This window comes from Thermobia domestica, chromosome 1 (genome assembly GCF_964235325.1).
Source record: "Thermobia domestica chromosome 1, izTheDome1.hap1.1, whole genome shotgun sequence".
NCBI lineage: Eukaryota > Metazoa > Arthropoda > Insecta > Zygentoma > Lepismatidae > Thermobia > Thermobia domestica.
In genome coordinates, this window is record NC_137454.1 from 123762869 (window position 1) to 123790755 (window position 27887).

The window sequence follows — 27887 nt, forward strand, 5'->3', positions numbered from 1 at the left end:
ACTTGTCCTTGAGTCCGGTCAGAATCGTAAATTCAATATAAAGTGGTTAACCGATTTCCCTTGGTTGTCATATAGTAGAAAGAATGAAGGTGCATACTGTAAGGTGTGTGTATTGTTTGGACCGGACGAAGCAGGAGAAAAACGAAAAACTCCTCTCGGGAATTTAGTGAAAACGCCGTTGAAAAAATATAAGCATGTGCTGGAAGTGTTTCGGGAACATGCAGGCAATGCTTATCGCAAAAGTGCTATTGAAAAAAGTGTCAATTTTGTAAGAACTTTTGAAAACCCTGAACTTTCAATTGATGTATTGCTTAATGCTGAAGCCAAAAAAAGAATAACTGAAAACAGGAAGCGACTGATTCCCATTGTCAAAACCATAATGTTCTGTGGTCAGGAGAATATTCCTCTTAGTGGTCATCGTGATGACGGAATAATTGTACTTGACAAAGATACCAAAACAAATTAAGGTAAATTCAGGTCACTGCTAAGATTTCGTGTTGATGCGAGGGACATAGAACTTGAAAAGCACTTGAAAACAGCACCAAAAAATGCCACATTTATTAGTAAGACTAGTTTTGATGAACGCCATGATAGCATTACATTTTATCTTCATGTGTTTGATTCTGTTGTTTCATTTTTAAATTGTGTAGATGAAAAAGTGCCATCGATAAAATCCGCTGGACTCCTGCTGTCTACTATGAGATTTGATTTTATTGTTGCACTTAACATTGTAGACACAGTGCTTGGTCTTACTCTCTCACTTTCTCGCCAACTTCAGAATCTTTCTGTGGAGCTTCACCATTGTTACACAATGGTAGATAATATTTTGCATCTTCTTAAGGAGTACCGTAATGACAATGAACATTATGATACTACTTTTAAAAAAGCAGAGGAAATAGCAAAGCAAAATGGTGTTGTAATAGCATGTCCTCGTACAGTTAAAAGACAGGTACACAGATCTATTTAGTGTAGAAGCATCAAATCCTCAAGAGTTCTACAGAAGGAATGTTTACCTTCCATTTTTGGACCAACTTATAAATGAATTGTCTTCAAGATTCTCTTCAGTTCACTCTGATATTCTCCCCTTTTTAAACTGTTATTAGCCTTTGTGAAAGAAGTTAAAGAAAATGATGTTGAATCTGCTTGCAAATACCTGGAAGATATGATGGTTGTGAAGTTGCACTAAAATGTGAAGTGGCTCTTTGGCGTGAGCATTGGAAAAATAAAAGCAATCCACCTAACAGTGCAACAGAAGCATACAGTGACCCACTTACAGTGTTCCATACATACTAATACCCCAATATAAAGAAACTTCTTCACTTGCTATGTGTTCTACCTGCTACAACATGTTCTGCTGAAAGGAGCTTCTCCACTTTGAAATTGGTTAAATCATATCTGCGGACAACAATGAGTGAAGATAGACTAAATGGACTTGCTCTAATGAACATTCATAGAAAAAATGTTTCCATTAGTGTTGAAGAAGTTATAGATCATTTTTCTCAATTGCATCCTCGACGAATGCAATTGTTATTTGAGTAAACCAGGTAAGATCAAATTAAACAGTATAGCATTAGGCGTAAATGTTGTTATTTCTTCATTCTATTTTGTATATTTGTTACAATGAGATTGTACACCATGTTTGTAGTTCCTTATAATTATGGTTCCTTAATGTAGCGTGTTTAGCACCATGTATAAATAATTTAGGAAGTTGTTTCTTCAATCGAACTAACTCATGTTGAAATATGCTTATCCAAGCCCCACCCAAAAATATTTCCTGGATCCGCCACTGCTCGTGATGATACTACAATCGAAATAGGAGCCATATTCTTCCCACAAATTAAAAAAGAAATTATGTTAGAATTGTGTATGTACTGAAGCATTCCATTGCCGAGTAATAAAAGTTTTAGAGGGTTTAACTTTACTAATCTAAATTTTTCACTTCACTAAATCACGCACAACAAATCCTTAAGACTTTTTCTCCATCCTTAACCTTGAGTCTGAGGCAATAAGCGTAAAAGAATATGAATTTAACTCTGAACACTACAAGAAGGATTTCAAATAATGTTAAAATGCACATCCATGCCCTACCTCACATAGTGACCGAAGATTGCGTGTATAACTGGATAAAAAATAGTGCAGCAAAAATCAATCATTCATATACTGTATCCGGTTTTAACAAGAACTTACTTTTTGCTCTGCAAATTTGACCTTGGTGTTGCCCATGACACAAGGTTTTCTTCCTCTAATTTATGATCTGATATAAATTTAAGAAAATTGGTGTCGGTAAATATATAGCACACAATCTTTCACGAAGCCTCTCCCTATAAACTTGCGTAATTTGCTCTTTGCTTATTAAGTTTCTTGTGGTTCGTGAGTTAAAATGCTTTGATCATTAAACAACAAAGGGGCGGGGACAATAAGAAGAGCACAAGCAATGTTATTATTTTTCCTTCTTCAAATGAAACAATCATTAATTCAAATTGTTGGTTTAAAGCTTCGTAAATTATTGTTCTAAATGAATGTTGTGTGTTAAAAATATCAATTTAAAATATTACCTTTATGAGAACAATACAAGAAAATGAAATAATTTCTTTTCTTTTCTTTTTTTAATTGTAATTATTGTTTACCCCATTGCGGAGAAGGATAAAATAGGAAGACGTTTTATATATAGTGTTGATATAGTATTTGTACTATTCCAAACTGGAACACACTGGTGGGCGGTTATCTTCTAAAACGGGACATTTGGCGGAAGGTTTACTTTCGTTCCTTCCATCGGTACAAAGTCCTAACCAGCAAATTATACATTTTTTAAAATTTTGTTCCTGTTGGATGTATCAGTTATGATGTTAAGGAAAGTAACACGTATCTTAGATCCAAAGATTATAAAGAAACTGCATGCTGTGACTTGGTGCACTCTACTAATTTCAAGCGTACTACGTATACATTAAAAAAAATTCTTTCTTACTTTTAATTTTCTTTTGATCTAAAGGAGATCGATAATTAATAAAAGTGAATGATGGTGAAATTCAAACTTTTGTGCTTTCCCGCAGGGAATCGAACCCAGGACACGCGCATCAGAGCTATACGCACTAGCCACTAGACCAGTAAGGGAGGACTGAAAACAGGTACATTGAGTAAAAGTGTAAACAGTAGGACAAGAGCCTTTAAACTGGGACTTTTTCGGTCAAAGCAAGACGTATGGGAACCATATTTAAATTCAGGATGGTTCAAAACTGCATATCCAAATTCGTACCGATCGGATTACAGCGACATTGTGTCTGGTGCGCTATCCAGCGAAGGTATCAATTAACCTGTTTTATTCTATACAAGAACATAGGACCTTACCTATACATGCTGCACAATATGTTGATGTCATAACTCTAAACTAGGGCTAATTTTAACAAAATATTCTTCCAACAAGACGGGATACTGTTCTTCTCTCTCATTTTACTTTGTCTTTAAGGAATTTTCTTGGCAACCTTCCATATGGTGTTAAACCTAATAATGTGACAATATTTGTTGGCCGTCCTGTTCACCTGATCTGACTCTATGGGCTTTAATGGATAACGCGGTTTGGTGAAGGATAAGGTTTTTAAAATGAAAACGACACACAATAGACGATTTATAGTTCAGTGCAATTAGACCCCCCCCCCCAAAAAAACTCGAACTTTAAAAAAAGCCGAAACCTTTTCTAAAATGGTCATGATACTCTATACAGTAACTCAGAGAAAGTCCCAAAAAATCCCGCGTCGGGTTTGGTCTCTATGACTGCCATATTGGATAGCCAATGCCAAAAGTTTTCGTGGAGACCTAGCATTCACTTTAACTGACTATAATACAGATTGTAAACAAAACAGAGACATGAACCATTCCTCGTTGAAAAGATACGTATTTAATTAGTTGTTTTGTTGTGTGAAAATTGATGGAATTTACATTTTCCCGAAAGGAAAAAATAGGGAAATTCTACAAAATTTCTCAGAACAGAAGTGAAAAATTGAGTTTTTTGATTTTTATTACAACATTGTAGTGAGAAGAAATATAAAATATGTAAAATTGGCTACACCTTTCTTAGTAAAACATTAAAAATACATAATATAAATATTTTTAAAAGCTGAGATTTTGAAGATTCATATAGCTAATGCATTAAATTTCCTCTTGATCCATATTGTAAGATTTTCACCTCTGCATCCACAAGTTTTGAGTGAAGTCATCAGTGGGTAGGTATTTGCAGAGGCTTCAATAAAATCTACAAACCTAAATATTGGATTCTTTGAAGAAAGGAAGATCTTGAAATTTCCGTTAATTTGAGGGATATATATTATACGTATATATATATATATATATATATATATATATATATATATATATATATATATATTATACGTATATAGGAATAGTCGGAAGAAATTAACATGTATCCGCAAGCATTGGTTAATTCTTCTTTGGTCAGAAAGTCAATCCAATTCCTAGGTTGAGACTTTTACTAGTGGTTGTAACATTGATTAAATTTTTAAATAGCACATACTTATTCATCCTCTTAGTCATCATCATCCTATGGAAGACAATGGCAAACTACCATGGGTTTACTTTGCCCTAGGACCTTCGGGTTAAAGACGTGCATTCAGGAAGAACACTATATCAACATTATCATCAATTCAGCTTATGGTCCTGTAAAACTAGAATCTATTTTACTAAAACAAGAATTCCCAAAGTTTGTAAAACAAAGCTACTTCATAGTTAGATAAAGGGAGAAGTTTTGGTGCGGATTTTGCAGTGACCTGACAATTGAATGGGCTTTGATGAGAGCTATGAAAAGATGTTGTAGACTGACCTGGGGACGAGGAATTTTGCTTCAACTATTGTTACATGAGTTCACTCTATTCCTGCATCTTCAAGAATACTGGAAGCTGTGGAGAAATCCACTGATGTTATCTCCGCCTCCTCCGAGCAACATGTAGACTTACGAGAGTCTCGTCAAACTCGAGACGCCGAAGATGTCTCTGTTTCATCAACTGGCTCCAAGAACATAAACCATTCCAGAGATCATCCCAACTTACATCAATATCTACTGATTTGCTTGCTGGTGAAAATGTAAATTCTGATAAAGCATTAGAAGTTAGACTTGCTGTGATGAAGAAGATTGAGGGAAAGCAATCCAGTGAAATTCATCTGAAACGCAAGTCAAGTGTGAATTCTTTGGGCAGCTTAACAAGATCAGTAACAGTAATGAAGCAATCTCTGTAAACCCAAACTAGGTTCTGCACTGCATGATATGCACAGTTAGCTCTGAAGAACAGTTGTTTGAGATTTTCAAATATGAACTATCTGCGTATCATCTCTCCTTATTTGATGAAGGTCTAATGAGGAAAGGTATAAAATCATCGACAATATCCGTTTTGTCCTGAAATTCGATCCAGAAAACAAGTAGTGCCATAAAACAGGGTGTGTCCTACATAGTTGATGGTGGGCATCTCTTGCATCGTGTTGTACAGCAGCGTCCAGCCACGTTCAAAGAAATATGTCAGCAATATACTGCATACGTTGTTACACATTACGGAAAAACTCTCGTCGTTTTTGATGGAAATAAGGAAGGCATAAGGACAAAAGGTGAGGAGCATCGGCGACATGCAAGGAAGACTTGCCATGGAGACATAGAATTAGAAGGTAATATTACTGTAGGGCATACTGAATTTCTCCTAAATCAGCAACAAAATTATATTAAGCCATATTTGGAGTAAGCATCTTCAGAAATCAGGATGCAAGGTACTACAGGCCAAGGCAGATGTTGATATGCTGATTGGAACCACGGCCATTACAGAGGCCAAGAAAGGCCTTAGAGTTATTTTGATTGGTGAAGACAAAGATTTATTAGTTCTAGTTGCCCTTGCTCCACTAGACTCATCTTTGAAAATAATGATTACAGGAACAGAGACTTCCCCAGACAACATTCACCATGTTGGGACTATTCAAGATAGGTGATATGAAGCAATTTCTTCTAATTGTACACGGCTTCACAGGATGCGATTCAGTTTTGTTAATTTATCTCTGCTTACAGAAAATTAGAGTAATAAGGAACCTAGAGAGAAACTAAATATTTTCAATAATTCTCGAGTGTCAGCTGAAGCTGTGGCTTAAGCTGGTGAATCTTCCTTTCTGTAACTGTATGAGTCAAAAGATATCGGAAACTTGGACATTTTATGTCACCAACTATATGAGAAGACAATTGCCAAACAGCCTATACATTTGCAGTTTAACTTAGCTGTACTTCCTTCTACAACAGAAGCCGCTCGTGATCATTCACTCCGAGTCTTTTATCAAGTGCAGCAAAGGCGTGGTGTTAACATGGACACTTTTCGCTAGGATTTGAAGATAGCCAATAGTTATCTACTTCCCATATCAACTTCGAAGTCCGCTGCTCCTGAAGACTTACTACATCTTATTTCTTGTTCTTGCACCGACGACTGTGAAGGAAGTTCTGAGGGCCGGAGAGGTATATTTAAATGCTCAATCATGGGTATGTACTACGCATGACATGGACGTACCAACAGGAACATAGAAGATGAAGGGGAAGTGGAAGGAGATTGGTAGTTCCCGAAAAGGATATCAAAGAAGAGACATTCCAAGATGCCAAACATCCTCATCTGGAATAGATTCAAGTAAACATAAGTTACTTTCAAATCAAAATTATCTAAGTTCGAAACCTTTACTTAATAAACTTAGATACTTTTGATTTGAAAGTAACTTACATATACTTGAATCTATTCCAGATGAGGATGTTTGGCATCTTCGAATGTCTCTTCTTCGATATCCTTTTCGACTTTTCCTAGCTCAAACGTTATGAATTTTTATACGTTATAAACGATTTTTTTTCTACAATTTTGTATATATGTCAAATTCCACCTACTAATCTGGCTTGCTAAGAATAGACCATTTTTTTCAAACATCCCTCAACTTTTGGGATTTTCCCTTCCCCAAAACAGTCAACATCGAGGTTGGTAAGAGAAGCCTTTTCAAATGCCTATCCATTGATAACTTCACTCCACACTTGTGGATGCACAGGTGAAAATTTTACAATACTTGCACAAGAGGGAATTTACTGAATTACGCGAATCTAAGTTTAAAATCCCAGCTTTAAAAGGTATTAATGTTGTGTATATTTAACATTTTACTGAGGAAGGTTTAGTCAACAATTTGCATATATTTTATGTTTTTTCTCCCTACAATATTGTAATAAGGCGCAGAAAACAAAATTTTTCACTTCTGATCTGAGAAAGTTTGTGGAATTTCCCTTTTTCCCCTCTGTGAAAGTGAAAATTTCTTCAATTTTCATACAATTCCCTCAACTAGTTAAATATCTTTTCAATGAGGTATAGTTTATATCTCTGCTGTGTTTATAACCTGTATTAAAGTCAGTTAAAGTGAATGCCACATGAAGTAAAACTTTTGGCATTGGAAAAAGGCTATCCAATATGGCGGACATAGTGACAAAACCCGTCGCGGAATTTTTTTTAACTTTCTCTGAGTTACTGAATAGAGTATCATGATCATTTTAGAAAAGTTTTCGGTTTATTTTTTGTTTCTTCTCCCTACAATGTTGTAATAAAAATCCAAAAACTCAATTTTTCTCTTCTGTTCTGAGAAATTTTGAACAGAATTCACTTTTTTTCCTTTTGGGAAAATGTAAATATCTTCAAATTTTACACAATAAGAACAACTAATTAAGTATCTTTTCAATGAGGTATGGTTTATATCTCTACTGTGTTTACAACCTGTGTTATGGTCAGTTAAAGTGAGTGCTATGGTTTCCACGAAAACTTTTGTCGTTGGAAATAGGCTATTCTATATGGCGGCCATAGTGACCAAATCCGATGCGGGAGTTTTTGGGACTTAGCATCTAGGAATGCATTTGGAAAAAGCATTTAGAATCATGTGAAGATTGCAATGCAAAAGATACACTGACACAGAAATAACTTCAAAATGATTAAAGTAATCAAAATGACATTTACACAACAGTATAGTATGCAAACATTGTACCCACAGACATGCTCAATAATACCATATGTAATGCAGTGTTGCCAAATGAGCACAAAATGAAGTTTTGTTAAATGACCCAGAAAACAAATTATAACCTCTAGTAAATCTAATTATGAGTAGAACCACACCTGTGACATCTTGATGTACAATGTTGCCAACGTTTGAGGATAAGACATATCAATTTCTTTATGAATCTTGGATGTAGAAGATTACATACAGTACACGATTCGAACTAGTTAATACCAAAATATGCGACCACAAACAAGAATATAATCACTGAAGTACGAAAATAAGAGACGAAGCAGAGTGTCGAAGCAGTTTTGCCCAAGTGGAAAATCAGAATAGTATCAAACACAAAACACAAAACACAAAACTTCATATAGGAATTCATATAGGCCTATCTTCAAACGTTGGCAACACTGTACATCAAGACTTCACAGGTGTGGTTCTGCTCATAATTAGATTTGCTAGATGTTATAATTTGTGTTCGTGCCATTTAACAAATCTTCATTTTGTGCTCAGTTGGCAACACTGCATTACATATGATATTGAGCATGTCTGCGGATACAATGTTTGCTTACTAAACTGTTGTGTAAATATCATTTTATTACTTCAATCATTTTGAAGTTCTTTCTAGGTCAGTGTATCTTTTGCATTGCTATCTTCACATGATTCTAGATTCTTCTTTCCTCTGTATCTCCTGTGTTTCTTGCTGTCGGCCCGTACAACTTTCGATTTCTCACTTTTCTTCACTCCTCTATCGATTGCGCATTGTTTGATTGGGCAATGCTACTATCAATATAAGATGTTCCCTTGTAAGTCAGTTTTGAATAATGACGTCACGGATACTTCGAGGCGATAACGCTGAATTCAGTCTTGGCACGGTGTTCCCACCTACTGTAATTTTCTCCAAGAAATTGCAGTATTTAAGGAGGCACATACGTAAATACAATGCATCCTGACGTAAATCCTGTCTTTCTCTTCTCAGTGTATTCGCTCCAGTCGCAATTTTTTTTATATGGTTAAGATTACCGTAAACTGAAATGTACTGATAATGGATGCTTTTATTTTGATTCATTCTGTTCATCTGCTATGTGACAGATTAGAACATGTATACAAAGGAAAAGCATTTTGACACCAACATGTATCAAATAAATAACATTTTCAACATATCTAATAAAAATTGGACCAAATTATCCTTCTGGCTTAAATTTTTGTGCGTGCCGAAGATTTGGTTTGGTAGATTTTTTTTTTAAAAGTTTAACGTCTCAATGTTAGACTCCAAGGCTAAGGAAAACTGAGATGATGAACTAAATAGTGGAATTAAGAAAGTGAAGAAAACGGGAGAAAACCCAAGCACAGTGTTTGTTTACCACAAAGCCCAGTTGGTGCGAGTTGTGATTGAACTAAGGAGCTCCACGCACTAGACGTGAATACTATACCACTGAACCATACGGCGGTAAAATTGTTCCAGTTCTAGAGTATTATACTATAGCCATATGACTAATTTACCGGTAAGGACATTTTTATTTTACTCAAATTAATGTCACGGGAGTTACAACAATTATTCTACAAAAAATTTCTATCCTTAATTCTTCTTTTAAAAAAATGTTCTGTGTAGTTTCCTTTAAAGTGAATGAGGTTTCATAACGAGGTAGGTATGTAGAGAGATCGATACTGCAAATAACCTTTTATGTATGTAACTGAGCTCAAGGACTTCAATTGACATGCAAAGAGTGTATAGAGACACCACAATGTACTGTAAGCTTTTCAGTAAAATTACAACGAACCACTTGAAATTGGCCTGCTATTTAAATGAATGACTGGCAAACGACCTACTATTAGATCAATCCTATGACCATGATGGATGAAATGTGGATTATGATTGTATTAACATAAAACCAATGATTCACCATTATTTTGATGTTAAACATACTACCGTAAAGTGAATCACATTTCTTGTATCACGCTCGACCTTAAATCGAATTTCTTAACTTTTTGTTGTAATTATACACATGTTTTTAATGCATGATTAACTAAATACTTTTCTCTTACTAAAGGTCAAATTAGTATTTCAAAAACATAGGTATCAGTAATTAATTATTATGCATTCTAATATGCAGTTATTTAATAGTTCATACGTAAGACCAAGATTTAATCTACACTAGTTTTTAATTTTAAGTAGGGTTGTCTACTAGGCAAGAGTTGAGGCTGTTTGTCTCGAAATGATGTCGTGAAAGCGGTGTATAGTCTCCGAAAATATCTCTATTGGAAAAGTTCTGTCGAGTCTCGTCTAGTGGTCACTTTCCATTGTTTAGTGCATTTGCTTTTCGTTTTAGCATTTCTTAAATCGTACTATGCCTATCAGTAACAACTATTAGTGGCAACGTCGCAGTGTACAACGTCACGTTGAATGTCATTTTCATTTTAGTATGTTCATAACCTGAAACAGAGAGTACTTTTTATTGAAAGAAAGTTATATTTTGCTTCAGTCTTATTAGCATTTTCTAAGAAAATACGTGAACGTCTCTATCAGATAGATAACGTTTGTAAATCACGTAGAACTAAGGCTTCTAGAATCCGAAGGTTTAATACCTCATTCTCGAAGGCATCCCGTTGATTTCTATCCTTAGCCGATTGAGTGTAATTTCAATTTTTCATTCCTATTTCTACGAAATCCTTCCCAATATTGTCCTCGCATCTGTCCCTATACCTTCCTAATGGTCATTTTTCGCTTGAGTTTCCAGTTAAAATTTAAATGCATTTCTATTTTCTTCCATTGTAGCTACAGGACCTTCCAACTCAGTCTTCTAGACTTACTGACCCTAATAATGTTAGGTAAATGGTATAAATTGTTCAGTTCCTCGTTATGAAGTTTCCGACATTCCCCATTCCCATTTCTCTTGGATCCGAATATTCCTCTCAGGACTTTATTTTCAAATATTTTCAGACTCCATTCCTCTATCAAAGTAAGTGATCATGTTTCTTAACCATACAGCACTACAAGCATAATTGAAGACTCGAAAACAATGTAAGTACCAAAAACAATAGTTACTGTAACAGTAAAGACAAAAGATAGTTAATTGTGTCCAAGCGTCAAAAAATAGAAAATACTATTGCTTAGAAATACAACCTAGCATATACCGAATTACGAAAATCTAATTAAGGCATAAATGTATTTAAAAAGTAAAATAAATGAAAAAAATTCAAGGTGGTACTTACATTGTTTTTTTACAGCGAGTCTTTAATTATCGTTCTGTATAGATTATATTTCCAGGGAAAGGAAATTCTGAAGCAAATGTTATCACTATCATCAGTAAATAATGATGAGTAAAAACAGCGTACAATTTCTTGTTTGCGTGAAGATTAGATAAATGCTGTTTCTCTGTTTTAAAGGGTCTACACCGAAAATTTGTCTGGGAGGACATAAAATGTATAGGCGGTCCTGGTACAGGTGGTTACCGGGTACAATATTTAGCGTGCTTTTCTTCCCTTATGCTTCCTACAACTCCGTCATCCAAATATAATTTCTACAAAGAAAATTGTAATTGTTTGCCGAAAGCTTTATTTCCGAATTCTTTTGAGACGCCATAACGTGCCTGACAAGACGAAATTACATTGCCGAAACTGTAACGCAAGTGTTATTAACATATTTAGTGCTTTGGTCACTTTTGTTTTATAACTGTTGAATATTTCCCAAGTAGTAACGAACAATTTACAAGATGTTGTCCAATATAAGTTTACGTGGCCTCAGTTAAAACCAGGAAACTCTCGTACCAGAAGTGAGAAGTTGAATACGATGAGTTGAATCTGTCATGTTTGCGGACTGTGGCTATGGTAGTTAAACGAATCCAATAGGTGAAAGATGCTAGTTACACCGTATGGTACAGACGGAATCTCAAACAGTGATGCATCTAAGCTCATAAGTTGACTTTGTGATGGACAAACACCTGTACATGGGTTTCTTGGGGTTTTCTCGTCGCTTCCTACTTTCTTCATCATTTAATTCATTGTCATAATCACTGTCTCCTTAGCCTCGGAGCATAATCGTGGAATTTAAACCAGAAATTTCATTTCATTTCAACCAATGATGCAATAAGTCGTCCATCTAAAGCAGCAAGCACCACTCTACAATTTTGGTAACAACACCGATGAGATGTTGAGAGATGAACTTCTTTATGAAATAAGCAATACTGTAACCCATAGACAGATGATTACTACTAAAAGCCTTTCATTTCAAGGGGATATCGATATTGCTTTAGTTATAGAACAGATACAGAACCAAATGCAATTAGTTTGACCGAATGAAGAGGTACCAGTAAGCATTGATCGTCTTGAGATTAACAGGAAGCTTTCAACGTATCGTAAAGCGGACATCAGGACAACAAGAATTTTACATAGTCACAAACAACAACACCTAGTAATTAGACGTGCTAATTGTATCAGCTTCCTTAAACTGAACTAGCGTCCAGCTACTAGGAAAATTTATTTTAGATATGAAGAATTTAATCATTTCTCTTCTGCGTGTGGTAGGAAATAGAGCAACAAATCTTTGTAGGAAATAGACCCATAGGAAGATGTCAAAGCTTCCCAGATACAACTGTTGCGCAATTTACCAGGGATCGGAGAGAATAGTAGCTTAGAAGGGAGTTGATTTGATAACTCAAATTGAAAGAACTCATCATTAACTTTCGATTGAATCCAAAATAAAAACCCTAATCGACCGGGAATACTTCATTTCGCGCTAATAAAATTTACCACAAATTTTGCGAAAAACGAAGAAATAACATCTTCAAAGATTAGATAACGCCTCTACACGTAATTTCATTGATTTTATTCAATATGTAATAAGCATTTACTCGAAATCAGCATCTAGAAGCTAACAAGCTGGAATGTTAGATCAAATACCTTAATCTCGGTAAGTGATTAAAGAAAATTACGGTTTCATATTTGAATGATAACAAATTATAAATTTATTTATCGATATCAAGAAACTATTAATTAACAAAGATGGGTACCAAAGTCGGTTAAATCTCTTTTGACAACAAAGTACTTCAAACAATACGTATTTCAGCACCAGAAACCACATAGGATGAGGAAGCGACGCACATGCAGCACAGTTTGTAATATTAATCCGGAAATCAAACTTTATAGGGTTTTCGAACGAGATTCTGTACTCATCACGTATTCAATATCCAGCTTTGTAGCAAGTATACTGAAACAAGCCAGTATAGGAGATACCTAAGTTGGTTGTGCGTAATTGACTGAAGCCGGGTTTCGCTGTTTCTTTGGAACACGCGGAAATCTTTCATTGTTAGCTTCAAGTGGTGCTCAAGAATCTTCACGTAATTCTTCCACGGTTCAAATCCGGAAGTATCCCACGGTTGCACTAGTCTGGTCGTATTAGCTGGTAGATTCTAAACAATGTTTTATGAGTTAAAAGTGTCTCCCTTATACCAGTCTTGTCTATGAACGGACTCCACTGATAAGTAGCAAGAGAGTCATGTATTCCGGTTCGCTTCTTCAGATATGATCTTTTGAATAAAACTGATTAAACATGTTTTGATCATTATACTCGATTTGGAGATGTCGAAAAGTATATTCGGTAGTTTCAACATGTTCTGCTCAGCAACAAGCACAAATTTCCCAGCTGACGTATTGATACGTAATAAACCGGTGATAAAATTTGATTCCGTTTCTTCATGAAACCTCTGGGAACAAATGCATGATTTTGCGTGCAGGTGTAGCCCGTTATATGGTGTATAGTTTTCAATATTAGGTTTCTTCGAAAATTGAACGATCATTAAGTTTCGACCGAAAAAAAACATTTAAATTTTTGTCAGCGTTAAACTATGTTCCCGGTCAATTGGAATTTTTGTTTTGAGTCTTTTCGGAAGCTCGTGATAAGTTCTTTTGATGATCAAATCAACCCTATTCTGACCTACTACTCTGTTCAATACCGCGTTAGTACAGCAGAAAAATGAATTGCAATTGTAAAAAATATGTTTCAGGTAGGTTCGTAGGAAGATGATTACAAGGATCCTTCTGTTCATTCGATAAATTGAAATTTCGTTCTTCACATACCGTTCAATTCATGTATCTTACTTGTATAGCTCACAGGTGACGAGAAGAACCCTAAAACAGGGGAAGCGGTGAAAGGTCAACAACACGGTCAAGTCCATTTTCGGTTTTTGAGGTGTGGTCTATACTTAGATGTCGTCTGCTACTCCGAGTAGTTATCTGTATGTTATTCCGTGGTATCATTTGAAACCCCCGTGGAAAAAGTGGCCGAGCCCATACTTACGCCACACTACTTCTGCCAGGGTTCTTCTCGTCATCTGTGAGCTTTACGTAATTTGACTGGAAAATAGGTTAATGGCCTTTCTGTATACAATGATTGTGACAACACTGCAGTGTCACTAATTTATCAGATGCACATATGCAATGCATAATTATTGGAAGTCTTATTGAATGGCTATGCCCACTTGTCTGTCGACAGAATCAGAGCAGAAACGACCGAGAAACATTTCTTTGATATGGATTAAGTGTTCCAAGAACAATTTCCACATGCTTCCATAAACCCACTATCCAGAAAGAAAACAGTAGAATAAACCATTTCCGGTATTAATATTGATCTCCATAGACCAACAACGGTAACAAATTTTGAGAATTATATATATATATGAACATATTTCCAGATACAGCTGAACTCCAGTTTACACTGGAATATCTAACAAATCTTTCTTATCTCTATTAAAGCACAAGTGATAGAATTATATAGTTTTCCACAACATTATCGCCACAGAGCAAAAATGTTAGTAAACAGCAAGGAGAGTATTTTTATATGGATTCATTCACTGCTACAAAATACATTCAATCTCGGTTCTTACCTTCTTACTAAAGCTGGAAGAAATCTACTACCACTTTGATCTTATAAGTTCAAAATCCCTAAAACTAATTCCGTTTCAGCTTCTATTGAAACTGGAGGTGGTAGAAATCTACTACATCTCTTGATTTTAAGACTGATTTCGAAAGGAAAAAACCTGTAAAGAGATAACTAGAAACTGTTTCGGATATTAATTTAGCGTTTCAAGAACAGGCATATCTCCGAATTTATTCCTTTATTGAAATTGGAAGTGACATACCTACCCCTTCTGATTTCAAAGTTGAAATCCTCATTAGTAAGTAAGATTGCCAGATCGTATATTTCCCCGTAAAGTTTACGTTTTCATAATGCGTTTTACGTTATGTCATAAGTTTTAATTTTGTCCGTAAAACAATTTCTTCTCAAAGACGTAACTTAGGATTCAGAGAGAAAAGGCAACAGGCTGCGTTTTGATCTCCTATCTCTCCGGCATCCCAACCCTAAGTAGTATCTTAACCTTAGTCTGTCAATGCTATCTCGATCATATCGCATTCTCGACCGATCGTGAAATGCTGAAGTTACAATCAGATCCACTTGTAATAAAAGCAGGACTCCAAGCGATTGTGAATTTCGATTAATATTCTCTATGAAATTTTTGAACGTATAAGAAAAGGTTGTTGCTATCAGAGGACGATGGGGAAGATAAAATGAACGGAAAGAGTAATAAATGAAAATGTTTTAGAATGGATAGTACAGTGAATAAAAAAAACGTATGTGGAATACGTAAAAACGTAGGTTACGTGCGTAAATCCTGTAGTTTTTGGACTTAACGCATAACCCTATGTAACATCCTGTAGCAAACGTATAACTGAAAACATATGTTTTATACGTACTTTCCGTATAAGTGTTCCAAACAAACGTACTTTCCGTATAAGTGTTCCAAATAAACGTACTTTCCGTATAAGTGTTCCAAACAAACGTACTTTCCGTATAAGTGTTCCAAATAAACGTACTTTCCGTATAAGTGTTCCAAACAAACGTACTTTCCGTATAAGTGTTCCAAACAAACGTACTTTCCGTATAAGTGTTCCAAACAAACGTACTTTCCGTATAAGTGTTCCAAACAAACGTACTTTCCGTATAAGTGTTCCAAATAAACGTACTTTCCGTACGAACGAAAGAACTGTATATAGGCAATCAGGATCTCACATACAGACAGACGTATATACAAGTAATCGTCAAATCTTCCTTTTATCTCCGAAAAATCTGGCAAACTTATTTGGAAGTCTAACATAATTTTATAATGTGAAACTAAAAATTGTTATAAATATTTGGAAACAGTGTACTGCATGTTGTGATCTGGATGTTTGTAAGCTGTTTCAACCTGAATATGCGAATATATGGTACAGTACATCTCGGTTATAAGTTTCCGACATTTCAACAAGGAAATTTTGGGCCTCTGTATACTTCGGAAAATACGATTAAGTATTTACACAGTTGAAAAGCACCAAATTAGCTATGTGGTCAAGAAACAAATGTGACCAACTTCATAGGTCCTTGTGTACTATACATTTCAAATAAGCTTTGCCGAGTTAGGATATATTGTTTTCTTGTAATATATCGCCATCTTTTATACCTTGTTCACCTCCACTGAAAAGAAAAGTATCAGGTGAAGGAAGTTTTTAAGAAAAGAAAATGTTGGTTTAAAATAGCAGAGAAAGTCCGTGTAGCGACCTTTGAATGGAAAGCACGCGATCATTTGGTATCTCAACCTCTAACGCCTTCGATCTTTTTCTAAATCTCTCTGGCATCAACCTTCAAAACACAAGGTAGAATAACTCCTTGCACGCTATTACTGAATTAATCTACGCTCATGCCACGCAGATTCACTGACTGCAAGTAAACAGCGATATACTACTACAAATACTGTAGCAGTGGAAAATTTTCGCACTAAAGCGAGAAACCTGCACTTCATTGCATTTCACTCGCTTTCTACTGTAAGTTGATAAAATTGATCTGTGATATAAGAACATTGCAATAATCTCTAATTCGCAGATAATATCCAGGCGAAACTTATTAAAAAAAATGTTCAAACAATTTATTCGACTAACTGAATAGTTATTGAATTAATGAAGATTCATAGAAGGTTAAAGGAGAAGGCAGAACCTATTGTTGGAAAGCTGAATCAATTGCAAGAAAACGCAACTCGAGATCTCTTACAGTTTTTAACTCTGTGAAAATCAGTATTGGAATCGGAAATAGTAGTAAATCTCAACCACTTCCGGTTTTGGTAGGGTATTTCGCGTAATGATGTTACGTACTCTTGATACCTTGAATGGATTGCAGAAGACCGCTTGTCCCTATTTAACACCATTTTGTTCTACGGTGATAAATGTTGACACCTGAAAATGGTTATTTTAAACCACCTCTGATTTCAAAAGAGGGTTAACGAAGGAGATGGAACATGTTTCTGGGACACTGACTCAATTACAAGAAACCGCATCTCGAAAGCTCTTAGGTACCTAATTTGCCCTTTAAAAATCTGTATTGAAATCGAAAATAGTAATAAATTTCAACCACATCTAATTTTGGTAGACTGTTGCAGGTTGTGACTAAATGATCTCCTAAGAAACTGAATCAATTGCAGAAAACTACTTACCGCTATTTATTACCATTTTTTTTTTATGGCGATAAGTGTTGAAGGAGCTTGGAAGACGAAAGAGAGAATCCGAAAAAATGTAATTTTGGGAAATGGCATTTGTGACGCTAACCGCACAGGATTCAAGTCAACTTTTGGTCATTTTTGGACTTATTCAATCTTTAAAATCTATATCTGGAGCTCCTTTCAGAATTTAAAAGACTTATATCTAAATATTGTAAATATGCCCTAACTCTTATAACTAAAAAAAAAAAAAAAAACTTTTCCATGTATTGAAACAGTGTATACAAACTAACTTTATGTCCGTGTTTCTGACAACCTTAGTAATTAGACTTGCATCTGTCCTGCTCTGAACGCTCCATTCGTAGTTAAAGAAACAAAGGATAGATCTATTTTCATTTAATAATGTAGTAGCTGAATTGCCACGTTAAGAATAGGTTTATGGACAATATTTGATAGATATATTACAACCTTTAGTGTGCATATTTAAATTAGGGATGGCCACATTTTCCGGAAAAACGGAAAATGGAAAATATTTTTTCCGGAAACCGGAAAATTGAAAACGGAAGACGGAAAATTTTCCGGAAAAACGGAAGACGGAAAATTTTCCGGAAAAGTGGGAGGCGGAAAATTTTCCGCAGAAACGGAAAATGTGATTTCCGGAAACCGGAATACTCTTTTTCCGGAAATGGCCACCCCTAATTTAAATCGAAATGATATAATTGAAATCCAGCTCTACCCCAAGTGCTAAAGATTTTTAAAAATTTAAACCATCATTCCTCCTTTAGGATACATATTACAAAAGTGTAATGATAAAAATCGAAGTCAACCAAAGTGCTAACTCTGTGTGTGTGCTTTTTAAAAAATGATTTTAAATGGTTCAAACATTTTCATTACAAGCAGTACGTGCATAAAGGAATGTGAGTTTTGTCACCGTTATTGAGAGATAAAAAAAAAAAAAAATAGATAAATATGTTAGTTAACGGTGCAATTTTGTTACATATATATACAAACTACATAAATTACAATTTTTTCCAGCAAAACAAAAGAATGCCAAAAATTATTGGCAACGATGGGCACACTTTTCAGCGTCTGAAAACTTTCCCCGATTTTCTTAAAAACTACGCATAAGCATGTTATTTGTCTAGCTCGATGTGACTATCAACGGATGTCTTTCTTTGCACAACGTTTTAGTTAAACAGAAATCACAAGTTAAGAGTTAATGATTACTTTAGGCTACAGTATATCTGATTAACCATCTATATGTATTGTCCAGCCAATGTCATAATGATCTTAACAAGGGTATACATCAGTGTCAATATCACCTTAGGAAGTGGCATGGTTTTCATACAGCATCGAATTTTATCTTTACAAAGAAATTATTATTTTTTCCATTTTCGCGAAAACTGCGCATCAGGATTACGCATGTGAATAAAATCTATTTATTGGTGTACTCGACGGTGTTAAGGTAAAACGTCGTAAGCCTCATTTCCAACTTTTTCCAGGAGAGCAAATAAACAACCCCTAACTTCCATTTATATTCATGCAAGACAAATATAAAAAAAAGGTTTATTTGCCTTAATAATGTATACAAGCTTACAATATTTTTCTCACCTATGGCTGACCTATACTGAGCTGAATAAGATAAAAATCCATATTTTCAATTTTTTGAGGGTTACTACCTTTTACCTTAACACCGTCGATCCCCGTTAACCCTTTCGGATCCAGGTCATTTTTGGCGTTTTCCTACATATTCAGTTAGTGGTTAATTGCTCAAAAACTATTTACCCGGTTCATATGATTAAGGCCTTGTTTTTTTAGAAGAGGGATGTGGCTATTTTTTGGTGTGTTACATTGCAGTGTTGCCAACGGGAGGAAATTATCTAGAGAGATGTAGGGGTAAAAATTTACAAAAAAATCCCTAACCGAATTTCAAGATTTTTTTTGTAGCTGGCACCGCTGCTGCCAGATAAATCCAAGTCACCTAAAACTTCTTTGGTGTCTTCACAAGGTACGGTGAAAACCTGAAGTCGCTGGATGCAATACAAAGCGAGAAAGAAAAAAATCTCTGTCATCATACAACTGAAATCTTGACAATTTTTACGCCTCAGAAGCAAAAATCAACAGATATGCAAGGGTTACAACTTCCCTAATTATCCTATTGAAACTTTTTATGGTGCGTTCTGTAGGCCAAAGAGAAGGTTTTCAGGTGGTGTACGTTTGTTCCAATGTAGCCAGGAAGAGGGAAATAATAGAGGGAGAAAAGGGAAATTTTCCGATTTTTTCACCTAAAATTGGGAATTATTTTTTTATCTGCAAACACTGCTACCAGACAAACGAAAACCTTCTGAAAATAATCCGTGGTACCACACTAATATATCCTACAAGTATCATAGCGATATCTAACAAAGTCAGCATGATATTAAAAATATATATATATATTCTACCTCAGAAATTCATCATTTTCTTACCATTTACAGAACACAGTTTATTATAAACCTCAACTGTACTTCCCCTAATTATCTAACTGAAACTTTTCATGGTGCGTTGTATAGGCTAAGGACGAGGCTTTCAGACAGTGGTACGCTTGTTTCGAATTTAGCCAACAAGAGGGAAATAATAGAGACAAAACATGAATTTTTCCCAAATTTCCTCTAAAAGCGGGAATTTTCTGTAATTGCCACTGCTACAAGACAGACGCAATCTATCTTAAAATATCATATAACCGTGTTCAAATTAGTTATTTCCGGTTTCAATACTTAACATCATAAAACAAAAATGGATAGCGGGGAGCGGTTTTCTGCAATCGATTCAAAATTTCAAGTATACATACCATCACAACCCGAAACACTTTACGTAAAGTGGAAGTGGTTGAAATTTACAACCGGTTTCAATACTGATTTTCGTAGAGCAAAATCGGTAAGAGACTTCGATGTGTAGTTTTTCTTAACCGAATCAGCTACCCGAGAGTAGGTTCTATCTCCTCTCTTAACCATCTACTCAATCCAGAATTGGTTAAGAATTTCCGGTTTCAACCTTTATCGTTACAGAAGAAATACAGTAAGACATAGCGAGCAATGCCTTCTTGATATGGATTTTAAGAATAGGTTCTATCTTCAATCTTCTTAATCTATTCCAACCAGTACTACTTGAAGTTTGGGTATTGAATTCCCATAGTTCGGAAGGCTACCGTACTTTCGCGTTGTGAAACGAAACTCATTTATTTATTTATTTTAAAGTAACGATTCTATGAAACATTCCAAAACTAATTAATTATCTAGGAATAAGTATCAACACAGCACAGAGGAAATTTAGTACAGTAATTATGTGATTTTAATGAAGTTGTCTGCTGTAACTTTTTAAAGAGAATATTATTCATCTTACTTCTAAACTCCCAAATTGTGGTATGACTAAGTATGGGAAATTTTGAAGAACTGCTATGTTCTGTCTGTCAACAGGAATAAGAAGAAACACAATGATATAGTACATAGCGGAAAGTAGTTTTTGTATTTGGATTCAGCGTCTTAAGGACAGATTCTGTAATCTCTCTTAACCTTCTATTCAAAGTGGAAGTGGTAGAAATCAACAATTTCCGGTTTCAATGTTGATCATTATAAAATAAACCAGGCGAAAATATAAAGTGACTAGTAAAATTGAAGCTGTACTTAGTACCTTCTAGTATAAAGTTTTCAAATGGGCTTGTCCGGAAATCCTTGATCTATTTGTTGGGCTGTCACAATATATATATAAAGCCGATCGTAAAAATCACTATATTTGTAGCCATGTTTGTGACAACCTCAATTCTTTTTATCTATATAATTAAATACAAATGAAGGTGACTATGCTCGTGACTTAATAACTTTGAACCACCCAACCGATCTCGATTAAATTTTCAACATGGATGAAGTTCGGGCCTGGGATGCTTTTTATCATTTTGCTTTGACGGTGCATCTTAGGGGATGGGAGGGGGAGATATATAAAAATGAACGATATCAGAAAGAGCTTCAATAATAGTAAAAAGTGACTAACTAATGGAGCATGTTAATATATATATTTTTTTTAAATTTTAACTTAGGGAAGCGCGTAATTGAGGCTTGAATGTAATAAAATGAAAAGTGACTAACAGAATAGCAGTCTGTAAAGCGTTGGCGGACAAATTAAAAATAAAAGCTATATTTACAGTAATGTTTTTAATGTCCCCTTTTCAAATGGATGCGCTGCCATGTCGTGCAGTCAAATTATTTTTCAAACATGTACAGAGATGATTACTGAAATGCTTTTAATTTATTTTACATCTGTAGTTTAATGGTTGATGCTTGCCATATTGCTATATCTCTAAAAGTCAATATTTAACTATCTCTTTCGTTATTTAATAATATTTATCTTTGTCGGTAGCAGAAATGTTCATTTCTTTCAGTGTTCTATGATAAATCAAGCCTTTTTCATACATATCTTTCTCCTGAAATACTACGTTTTACATGAAAATTTATATTCCTTTCACCAATATTCTGCATCAGCATTATAATCCTCGTTTAATATTTAAATCATTTTCATTGGTTTTTACTTTGAATTTACTATGATACAAAATAATTCTGAATAATGTTACTTAGCGTTATATGTACCTGAGACCTAGGTCTGTACCTGAAGATATAAAACCTTAGTTGAGGTTGCGAGAGAGAAAAACAATAAATAAATAAATAAATAAATAAATATAATTTTAATTTATTTTACCTCGTCATCGTCTTCAGTTTCATCCTCCAGATTCGCTTTGTATCTACTCCTAAACCTTTCCCATATCCAAGACATACACAACAACACCCTACCGCATCTCTATCGCCCGAAACTGAATCAAGTTCTAGAGTTTCCAGTGATATTTAATATTAAAACATTAATGACACAGCATTTGAATCAACAATGTTTAGTTAAAAACGAAAAATTTCTTTTCTCATTCATTTTCTTGACAGATAATTTTTATCAATCACCATTCAAATCATTTTTCTCTATCACAAAAGATTGATAATATACAGTTATTCACAAATGATTGGCACCACTTAATGATTGCCAAGTGTATTAACACAATATAAGTGTCAGGTAGCACAAAAATACACAATAATTCTTCCATGACGCCATCTGATTTTCACGTGTCACTGTCAATTTCATTTTGTAATTTCTTCATTCATTTCTTATGAAGTTTCTATGCTCAATATTAAAATATTTATTTTGAAGTTATTTACGTCATAGTTGTTGCTAAACATTTGTTGTTTCACTGCAATATACACACTTCACTAGTTTCGAGAACAAAAGAAAAAACAGAATTCGAGAATCGTTAGACGAAGACAGTGCACTTGTCACTTCAAGTAAAGAATGTACTGTTCAGCCACTTCCGCTGGTTTTGTCACTGATACGTTAGAGGGCAACAGCGTCGAAGTCGATGTTTCGTGCTGCATATTTTATATATCGATCTTGAAAGGTGGTTTCTGTGCGCGTACGAAAGGCACGCTATATAGTTCTAGCTTATTCAAACGATAAGAAAGAGAAAGAAAAGAACTAACTGGATGTCATTAAAACAAATAATCGATGGTTCACCTCTACTTTTCTTTTTTATTCCTTTTTTGTTATTTAAATACTGTTAATCGTAACTTCAGAAGCACTGTTTTAAACTATTTTTTAATCTCTTCTAATACTTTCTTTTTAGAAAAAAACATTATTACATTGAAAAAAAGTTATAAAATGACCTTAAAAATTACCTTTTATAGCAATTTTATATATAAAAAAAAAACTTTCGTTACTACATTCCATGAGGGATAAATTCATATTACTAGTGCTACTAATAATAATAAAGGAAATTTTATGTGATTCTTTCAAATGATTTTGTACCTGAAAAATGTCGAGAAGAATATACTGTAAGATGAGTTTAAACTAAAGTTGTCAGTGTCTTCTTATAACAGTCACAGACACATTAGTTTGTAGTGCATTAAAAGATTAACTTGTAATGGATAAAACATTAAGAATCTGTGTGGTTAGTAATTACATCAACTCGTCTTATTAACTTAAAAGCTATAGGACATACTAATTTTCGTATCTATCTATCTATCTATCTATCTATCTATCTATCTATCTATCTATCTATCTATCTATCTATCTATCTATCTATCTATCTATCTATCTATCTATCTATCTATATATATATATATATATATATATATATATATATATATATATATAAAATGAAAGACACTATATTTGTAATTTAATAACTCTTGAAACAACCGACCGATCTCGATCAAATTTTCAACATAGATTAGGTTGGAGTCTGGGATGCTTTTTATCATTTCAGTTTGATCGTTCAACTTAGGGAAGGAAGAGAGGAAGCTATTTGGAAAATGATCGAAAATGACTGATATTAGTGTCGAATACATAGGTTTTGTGGTCGCTGAAATGACCAGTTACACTTCCGATACTGTTTAAATCCAAATTCAGCTTCGCAACTTAAGGAGGGGTGGGAATATATAAAAATGATCGAAAATGACCCATTCTATTGTCGAATGCATAGTTTTCGTGATCTCTGAGACAAACAGTGACACTTCCGATGCCGTTTAAATCAAAATTCAGTCCTTTATGTACAAAATGAAACGTATTTTTCCCGTACGAAGAATGTGTATTTTGCCAGGATGGAATATGAAAAAAAATCCTCTCATTCAAGGATATTCGAAATAAATATTGATTTTCCTCAAAATAGTCGGCGTTTCCCTTAGTACTGATTCATAATCTCCATGTGAGTAAATGTTCAGCTTAAACAAAACAAGTGAGTTTCGTTTCATAAAGTGTAACTACAGTAGACTTCCAAACTATGTGAATTCAATATTCGAACCGGAAGTACCTCATCTGTAACTTCCGGCTACAATAGGGGGTTAAATTGAGAGATGGAGCTTTGCTCATCAGACGCTGAATCCACATCAGAAATGGTTTCTCACTGACAATTATTGTTATGTACAAATCAATATTGAAACAGGAAGTGTTACTATTTGTTATCACGTCTGGATCAGTGATGTGCCGTAAACTATAATTTTACGTCTACGCGATTGTCTACTGTAATCTATACGTAAACTACATTACACCTTTTCCCGTGTATACTATGTAGACAACCACTATCAAATATAAGGAAGAATTTCGTTGCTCGTTTGTTCATGTTTCCTCATTCAGTTGTTTTGCTTCGGTGCAGCGAAAGATTAGGGAAACGACTAACATATAAAAAGTAGAGGGAATTATCTAATCTGTATGTTTACTCTGCTCTGCACATACCACTTTCTTAGATTTTCCACTTCGAGCACTGCTTTTATAATGAAATTTACAAAACTAATTCTCACCTGTGGGCTTTCAGTCTTGAATTTGCTGTATTTGCCAATTTTTTCTTGCATACTTTACAAAATGCATAATATTTTTCATTTTCCTTCATCAAGACGAAACTAAGTATTCGAAAGTTACTATTCGCTGGTCTAGGCATTTTATTTTGTACGCAATTTCGCAAGGTAACGACAAAAGAAAGCTTCTTTATTGTCCACGACACCATATTAAATTACGTGTTGTTGACATATTCTACATAGTCTACGTTGTTTACATTGTCTACGCATAGTTGACACGTAAACGTAAACTATCGTTTTTTACGCGTAGACGCACACATCTGGTCTGGATTCAGTAGACGGATAAAATCTGAGGTGAAATTTATTCATGGATTTCAGAATTTATACTAAAAACCGTATGTCGCCTCTTATCACCTTTTTCGCTCTATGGAAATCAATACTAGAACTGGAAGTAATGGAGATTACTACTATTTCCTGTTGGAACACAAGAGTAAAGTCGGAGTTGGAACCTATTCTTACGTAATGAATTCGTATCAAAAACTTACTTCTTGATATCTAAAGGGTGCCCATAGAGAACACAACTTTTAAGTGCATAAATAACAAACAAATTTATTGACGAAATTAAGTAATTTACATATTTATATATTTTTGCAGCGAATGCTACCTGTGATTATGTATGAAGTATGATATTACTCAATTGTCCTTCAAGACTCTGCAGGCACACTTTCATTATTTCGATGAAATTTTCCATAACTTCTCGTCATACTTGTACCTCTAACACGACGGTTCCCCGAGGGTTTAATGTTCTCAAAGCAACAGGTTTTCTCACATTTAGCAACCAGTCTCATCAAGTCGACTTATTCGGTGCATTACGTTGATCAAACATTCCAAGACGTTTGCGAACAGTCTCCACACACTGCATTCTGTAATAAGTTTTCATTATTACAACGGGATGTTCCGTCAGGCCCGAAACCAGCCTCAGAGGTTTCGGGGGGGGGGGGGGGATAATATGTTAGGGGAGCCAAGTCATTAAAAAATCTCTTACAAATATAAAAATTGTGTTTTTGTATCATTTTGTATTGAGGTCTGGAGTGGCGACGAAAAGTTTAGGGGGACCGGGCTCCCCCTAACCCCCCTCTGGTTGCGGTCTGTGTTCCGTCATGAAGTGCTCCATTTCTACCCGTACTGAAAACAAATGACGATCATGTGCTATTTGGCGCTGCTTGACTACTAACCACAAAGACAACAGATGAAAACTGTGTAACGTTCAGTGTTGCCAACTTACTAGAACAGAAGTAGCGGGTATTTCAACAGTTACATTCTTTATGGACACCCTTTATTATCGTTTTTCACTATGACGATCAGCGATGAAAGATGAAATCGTATATTTCCACCACATCCAGTTTGAGTTGAGTTGAGTTGATTTTGGGTTTAACGTTCCGTTCAGCAGCGATGCTATTTGAGACGTGGACCTACTGATTAACGTGGAATCCGAACCACATGAGCTCCCGCCGGGAATCGAACCTGAGTCTCCCACGCCAAAGGCGCGTATGCTAACCGCTTAGCCACGTAGGAACTCTACACATCCAGTTTGAATAGGAGCATAAAAGTGTAAGAGAAAACTTATTTTAGGGACTTCGAATCCATATCACAAAGCCATTACTCTCTATACTTGACTGTTTTTGCTCTATAAATATCAATATTCAAAATGGAAGAAATAGTAGAATTTGTACCACTTTCGGTTACAATAAAAGAGTACAGTCGAAATTGGAACCTATCATTCTTGCGACATTTAATTTATATTTAAAAATGCTTCTCACTATATATTACCATTTTATGTTATTGTAATTAACGTTGAAACAGGAAATCGTAATTTTTACCACTTCCGGTTTGCATAGGAACATAGAGATCGAGATGAGAATTATTCTTCTCATACTCAAACTCTATCAACAATTCATTTATTGCTAACTCTTACTTCATTGTTTATGGAAATCAATATTAAAATCGGAAATAGTAGTAGTAAATTTCAACCACTTCCAGTTTAAGTATAAATATATGGACGAAGATGGTATCTTTCATTGAAACGCTGAATCGATTCCAAAAAGATAGATATTAGCTATCTACTACTGTTTTTATTACGTAGTGATAAACGTTAAAACAGTTGAATAGACGGTTAATAAAGGAGATAGAGCTTATTCTTAAGATACCGAATCAATTCCGAAAACCCTTCTCTCAATATCTCTTTCCGTATTTTCTCTGATACGTGTCGACAGACAAATGCACATAGCAGTTCTATAAGATTTCTCATGCATTGGATACTTTGGAATTTCTAATAATATGAAATATTAATATACTTGATGAAGAAATAGATGATAAATTCAAGTAAATGCAGTGTTAAATGATACTGTACTCATACTATATGTCGTGTTCTTTAAAGTAAATGATTAGGAAAAGAAACTTAAGAATTCCAAGAGAGCTTAGGGCCACGATTTATTATATACTTTCCTTGTCTGGGGATCGAACCAGAGATTTTATCCCTTTAAAATTATGTTTCAGTACTCCTTCGACTGTCGCAACAGAAATGTTAAAATAAAAACAAAGAATAGCAATGCAAGCATTAGAAAACTAACATTTTCTAATCAAATAATGATAATAGGTCATCGGAAATTCGCTTCGTCATTAGTCTTCGTCCCTCTTATGAGCTCGTAATTCAACAAAACCCGTGGGGACATTATTTTCATGTTAGACCTATGAGATGATATTTACAAAATCAGCTAATGTCAAGAAGCGAGTAGGATTATTTGGATCTCAGTTGTGCAAAAGGAAGCAGTACGTATTAGCCGCTGCACCACTTTGGATTTCCACTTTCTATTTTGCTTTCAATATCTGCTTTTAAATACAAAATTTATCACAGATATCACCAATCACATCACCCCGCATTAGGTGTTTTCACTAGAGATGTAAAAAA

The 27887-nt window shown here is 34.7% G+C and overlaps 1 protein-coding gene across 1 annotated transcript in view; it reads right to left on the bottom strand.

Annotated features, from left to right (window-relative positions):
* The window catches only part of LOC145688817 (putative E3 ubiquitin-protein ligase HECTD2), a 134334-nt gene extending 111395 nt beyond the window's left edge, over positions 1 to 22939 (bottom strand). The window contains exon 1 of the mRNA XM_081762991.1: positions 22290 to 22939. Within this exon, the coding sequence (XP_081619117.1) occupies positions 22290 to 22364 (75 nt within the window). The 5' untranslated portion in view covers positions 22365 to 22939. The remainder of the gene's footprint in view (positions 1 to 22289) is intronic.
* Positions 22940 to 27887: the final 4948 nt, after the last annotated feature.